Source organism: Ursus maritimus, unplaced genomic scaffold (genome assembly GCF_017311325.1).
Source record: "Ursus maritimus isolate PB19 unplaced genomic scaffold, ASM1731132v1 scaffold_26, whole genome shotgun sequence".
Classification (NCBI taxonomy): domain Eukaryota; kingdom Metazoa; phylum Chordata; class Mammalia; order Carnivora; family Ursidae; genus Ursus; species Ursus maritimus.
The window spans coordinates 40,748,845-40,754,844 of record NW_024425119.1 but is presented as its reverse complement, the minus strand read 5'-3'; the positions used below and the strand labels follow the sequence as shown (position 1 = coordinate 40,754,844).

Genomic DNA, 6,000 nt, shown 5'->3' with positions numbered 1-6,000 from the left:
TTGCCCTATGGTTTTTTCCTCCCATCACCACTGCTTCTGACACTAAAAGAATTCAAGAGAACCCTAAGACCATAAAGCTGAATCTTCTGGCTCTCTTCCCTACTTTACATATGAAATATCACACATCCTGTACCCCAACCCAAAACCAAACCAAACCAAAGAAAGAGCTGAGACCACAATAATGATAGAGCTCAGAGAATAGGCAACATATAAAATTATGGAAAAATACATACAAGTAGTCATTAGACATAAACCACCTGGAGAAAAGGAAACCAATTCTGCTTTTAAATAATTTTATTTTGTCTAATTTTGTGTTACTTTAATTTCCCATAGCACCTTGGCAATGTTGAGAACAGAAATACAAATACAAGGATGTACTCATTTTAACATAATATGCATGAGCATGTGTCACACCATCTTCTTTTGGAGGGAGGGGGCAGTTTGGACAACAGGAACAAACCTAAGCAATGGACAAAATAGAAGCTGGATAACTGGTTCTGATCCCTGACCCCAAACATTTAACAGGGGTCACTCAAAAGACATGAAAATCAGGCAAAAAAAAAAAAAAAAAAAAATTAACATTGATGTAGATGTTTATACTCATCAGTGTTTTGTGCTACAAAGCTGAAAATAAAACCATTTTATTTTATACACAGCCTGTTGACATCTGAGTTGTACTTTTAGGAATTGTCTACTCAACAATTCATAAAAAGTTGTTAGTTTTTAAAAATAAACTTAAATTATTTAATAATCAGGTGATTTTGAAAGAGAATTTACTTTCAACTTGAACACAAATTCTCTTTCCACTTCTTAGAATGTCTCTTTCAGTTAATAAAAACTGAAATGTCTACGTATCTTCTTGGAAGCTGAGACTAGCTAAGTTAGCAGACACCAGAAAAGCCTAAAGTTAAATTGATGGCCACCAGATTGTAAGGAAACATAAAAAAAATTAGGAAAAAAACCTTATCATATAGTTAAGAATTTATAAAAACCCTCAAAAGGAATACACTGCCCTCTTGCATTTTATCTTTTCTGTAAAAACAAACAAAATGAGTACTTTTAAAATATGGTTAATATACACGCCCAACACAAATATCAAGAGACTTAACCCCAGTGCTGTTCAACTGTGTCAAAATAAAACCAGTGGACATTTAAGCCAAAAGACTAAATATTAAGGCCATAACTAATAAAGCTAAAGAAAGCGCTAAAAGAAAGTAACTTTTAAATACTATTTTCTGCTCCAGCAGATGCAAATACTCCATCATTAAGCCTTTTGCAAAGCCAACCTGGTTAATATTTAAAAAGGAATGTGAAACAATATTCAAGCTACCTTAATTTTAGGAACAAAAATAAATTAAAAATCAACATGTCATTTGAGATCACATGCAAACTGAGCACCTAAGATGACAACAACAATAAATCCTGATTACTGAAAGATCTTCTCTTCTTCCAAAATCCAAGGGAATAAAATTTAGATGGATCACTCTTTTGAATGCCAGTGTCTGTATTTGCAAAAATGAAATCACTCAGAGTAGAGACAGGCCGTAGATATCATGAAAACCTCAATTATCAGAATAGAAAATGGAGACAGGCTTTGCAGTATCTCCAAATACCTTCTCTATGAAGTGCTAAGTGATGAGCTTGTGTGACTCTTGTTCTCGTCATGCAATAAGAACTATGACAGAAAACCACCATACTGTACAATTATCATTTGTATCTACTTTTAGCCTCCAACAACCCAAGGAAATGTTAAGTCATAAGGATGAAGAGAAAAATTTGACATTTAAATTCCTCCCTCTACAGAACCAAATAAATAGTTGAACTACAATAAACGCCCAACCCGCATCAGTTACAGAGAACTGCTGGACAAAAATCCAAACAGTTTCACACAACTCATAGGCATCATTTAGATACAAACCTTAAATCTGCTGTAATAAAATAAACGCTAAATACATACTGTGATATATATATATATATATATCACACCCACACACAAACACACCCACACACATACACACGTATTCTTCCCTATACAACATCCCACCAAACTGGGAACTATTAGCTGTAATGAGGCAAATTAAATTAAAAACACTATATATTTTATAAGAAATTTTAAAATGATCATGTCTTCAAATTTCTACTTTCAATAACATCTGGGTAAAGAAAGCAAGAACACAGTTGCTTTCTTCAAAAAGAAGACTCTTTTCTTGTGTTTCAATTAGAACACTTAGTTTTTAGAAGTTGGGTGGACTAACAGTAAGTCACACAAGTATACAAGTAATACAAGCCTATTTCTGTGACACACTGTAAAAAGTAATGTTTCACTTTAAGTGCAATAATTAAGTTTATAATCCTTACCAAGTGATTTTTATAAAATGTTTATTCTCTTAAATCCAATGCATTCACAGAGTGTTAACACTTTAAATGTTTATCATTTCCACCAACTGCAGCATTATCTAAGTAAACCAAAATAAGCACTTTTATCATAGATGTAGTCAATGATTATTAATACCTTTTTTTTTCCTTAAAGGACCTAAACTTCCCCCAGATTTCAGCACAGGTAGTTTTATTGTATGTTTCATCTAGTAGATGATTTTTAAAAATAGTGTGTAGAAATGAATAGTTTCAAACTGCTTAAATATATTATACCATGTTATCAATCCACCAAATCAAAAGCAATTGCCAAGCTGAATAATAAGTTACAAAGAAATGATAATCCTGGCTTGTACAGAAATGTGCAGTGTTTAGTTACCTACTAATACAAATCTCCAAAGCTTAACTTAGAGTTGGAAGATGAGTTTCACAGTAATGTAATTTTAACCTCCATTTACATTCATTTTAATATATTACTAAGATGTTTACTCTATGTCACAATGGTGCTTTCCAGTGTTCACAATTTACAGTTTCAATTTGTACATATGTAATTCACTAACATAAGGGACAGTTATGACTATTACAAACTATCCCTAAAAAGAAAACAAACCCCACCTTACATGGAACTCTGAAAATGGTATGACTTAAAACAGATTAATGCAACATGGTTTTTAATATTTTAGCCATTTTCTAAACACCAGCATGTAAACTTGCCTACTTAATATGACAGCTACAACTTTATTCACTGAGAAAGTATGTATTAATTTTCTTCAACCATCTTTCTCACCTTAAGTCAAAAAATCTCATGACTTGCTGGTTCTGTTTCTGTGAATTCCAAACTGTATTTTTTTGGGGGGGGGGAGAAAAGGAAGGAAGTAGATGATAAAATACACTGTAAACAGAAAAGTCACCCCCAAATTAAGGTGGTTTTTTTTTGTTTTTTTTTTTGTTTTTTTTTTTTACTTCTACACTATTTAACACTTTAAGAAATCAGTACAATGTTTCATCTTTAACACGAACACAAATAAATTACTGTAGGGTCAGTCTGACCTACCATTCTGGGATCTAAAGTTCTAAATACACGAACAGAAGAGTAAACTACTTCAATGTTCAGCTGGAGATTTAGAACAGTTATATGATTTGACTAGACTGGTCAAGGCCATTAGAAACATACAATTCTGTAGCAAGTTGGTTATTTTGCTTTTGGGGGGTGGGTAGTCAAAGAATAGAGAATAACAATGAAGTAACAAAAAAAAACCTGTCTCCTATTTTAGGGGTTGGGGGCGGGGCAAGAAATCACAAAGCAGTTTAAACCTCTGAAGTCCATCTGACTTATCCACTCAGATCTAAGACAAATTTTTATTTTTTGAATAACCCCCTTTCTTTCCTTGAGTATCAAACTGATTGATAGTCACACCTCTAAGTACAATCAGAGCTTAACAGCTTGTTGAATGAAATATTAAGGTCAAAAAGACAGACTGAATTTCAAAATGGAAAAAAAAAAATCTACTCAAGTATTACATTCAGTTTTCAAATCATTTAGTAACATGACAACAGATTTGGCTTCAATCACTCTTGCACACACTCACACCACAACAGGCACACCAGCCACTGATCTGCTTTGCAACACAAGGCCATATAGGCAGAGATGGCATTCTCCAAGCCAAACTTTAAATAGATTAAAAAAAGTAATTTCTAATTTTACAGAAATGCTTCTTCAAAAAATATTTTCTCTCACTCCCTCATCTCCTGTACTGAAGGATGTGTAATATGTTTTTTTCTCAAGCTAAATCTGAACCCTCAAAATTGATTCTAGGCAGAAGATCTCTGCAAATTAAAATCAAAAACAAAAATAGAAAAATTATATTTTTATATATGTATACATATATATATATATATATTTATACTGATTGGAATCCTCCAGCATTTTAAAATCACTTTAGAGATGAATTTTGGGATTCTACTGCTCACAACTCCAAAATCCATAATGATTTAAGGACATACACTTTTCTCCTGTTTCCTTCCTGGCTACCCCCTCCCCTCCAGAACAGTTCAATATAGCCACGGCTCAACTTTAATGGGAAGAGAGAGAAGTTTCTGATAGTTTTTTGTTTTTTACTTTGGTGATCTGGGTGGCACATATTGCTCTTTGCCATTACGTCGAGTCACTCCCTGAGGTATAGCCCTATGGCCAAACTGGCGTCTCTGTTCCCTGATTTTTCCAGCTGCTCCCCTGGGAATGGTATTGCCTCGGAAGCTAGAATACTCCTTACTAGCCCTTGCTTCTGGCTTCTCATGTGATTTCTCAATGGACTTCTCAGGAGCTCCATTCTCTTCATTTTTGGTGGGAGACACTACATTGGAGCGAAGTTCTCGTAGTGGCTGCACAAGGACTGGAGATGGCTCTTTAGGGGGCTTCTGGCACACTTCAGCATAACTTAGCTTTCGGGGTTCCTTTGAAGTGAAAATAAGAAACAAATTTTTGGTATGTTCTCTAAATAAAAGTACAAAAAGGATAGTGTGACCCACAAGAAAATCAGTAAGCTATTAGAAAAGGGCAACCGGCATTCTCATATACACTGCTATTAAAGTGTATTGGAACAATCTTAAAAAAATTTTTTTTGTTGCAATAATAAAAAGCCTTGGCAATTTATATATGATACAATAATTTCACTTGAGGAATTTATCTGAAAGATGTTCATATCAGCATTGTTTACAGTGATGAAAAAAACTGGAAACAACCTAAATGTCTAATAAGGAAGGACAGATTAAGTTAATAATGTACATTCATATGATGAAATAAAATGTTTCTCTCTTTCATGGCTACAAGGAACCCTGAGACGGATTCCACAAGAATCTCAACAGAGCAGCTGGGAACCAATAATATATTGATAGAAGACTAATTAAAAGTCTTAATTACCTCATCTGAAAAAAAAAAAAGGAAGACAGGGATGTTACGAGACTGGGATAAAGCATGTGAAACGTATTTAGCACGGGTCTTAGCATATAGCAGGCATTCAGTAATCAGCAGCTGCCACTGTACTATTATTAAATAACAAAATAAAATGTCCTTAACCTAGAAAAAAGGAACTATACCATAATGCAACTAGTTATGTCAATGATTGAAAAGATTATTAAATTTTGTGTTTTGCCCTGCTTTTCTGTATTTCCCTAATTATAAAAATGATTTCTGGAAGCTGAGTAAAAATGGAAGTAGCCCTCATAAGACTTGTTAAACATTATTAAAAAAAAGAATTTCAAGGGGGCTCAAAACCTCTTTAGCCCAAAAATTATATATTCTTCATAACCTGAATAAGAATGAAGCTTGACTCAACTAGAAGATGATCAGAAAAAAAAGCCATTAAAAAAAAACACAAAAGAACCCAGAATGGGGGCACCAAGGGTGACTCAGTCCGTTGAGAATCTGCCTCTGGCTCAGGTTGTGATCCCAGGATCCTGGGATCCTGCTGAAGCTGCCCAGCTGAAGCAGGAGCCTGTTTCTCCCTCTCCCCCACTCATGATCTCTTGCTCAAATAAATAAGTAAAATCTTAAAAAAACCAACAAGAACCAAAACCAGAATGAATAGTTACTTCTTCACTATCTCAACATGGCTAAAATTTCCCATT

At 34.0% G+C, this 6,000-nt stretch overlaps 1 protein-coding gene across 5 annotated transcripts in view; it reads right to left on the bottom strand.

The window, feature by feature from the left end:
• Positions 1–279: 279 nt before the first annotated feature.
• LARP4 (La ribonucleoprotein 4) overlaps positions 280–6,000 on the bottom strand; it is a 68,123-nt gene continuing 62,402 nt past the window's right edge. For all 5 annotated transcript variants that reach the window (XM_040642439.1, XM_040642441.1, XM_040642440.1 and 2 more), the window contains one exon: positions 280–4,827. In XM_040642439.1, the coding sequence (XP_040498373.1) occupies positions 4,489–4,827 (339 nt within the window). In that variant the 3' untranslated portion in view covers positions 280–4,488. The remainder of the gene's footprint in view (positions 4,828–6,000) is intronic.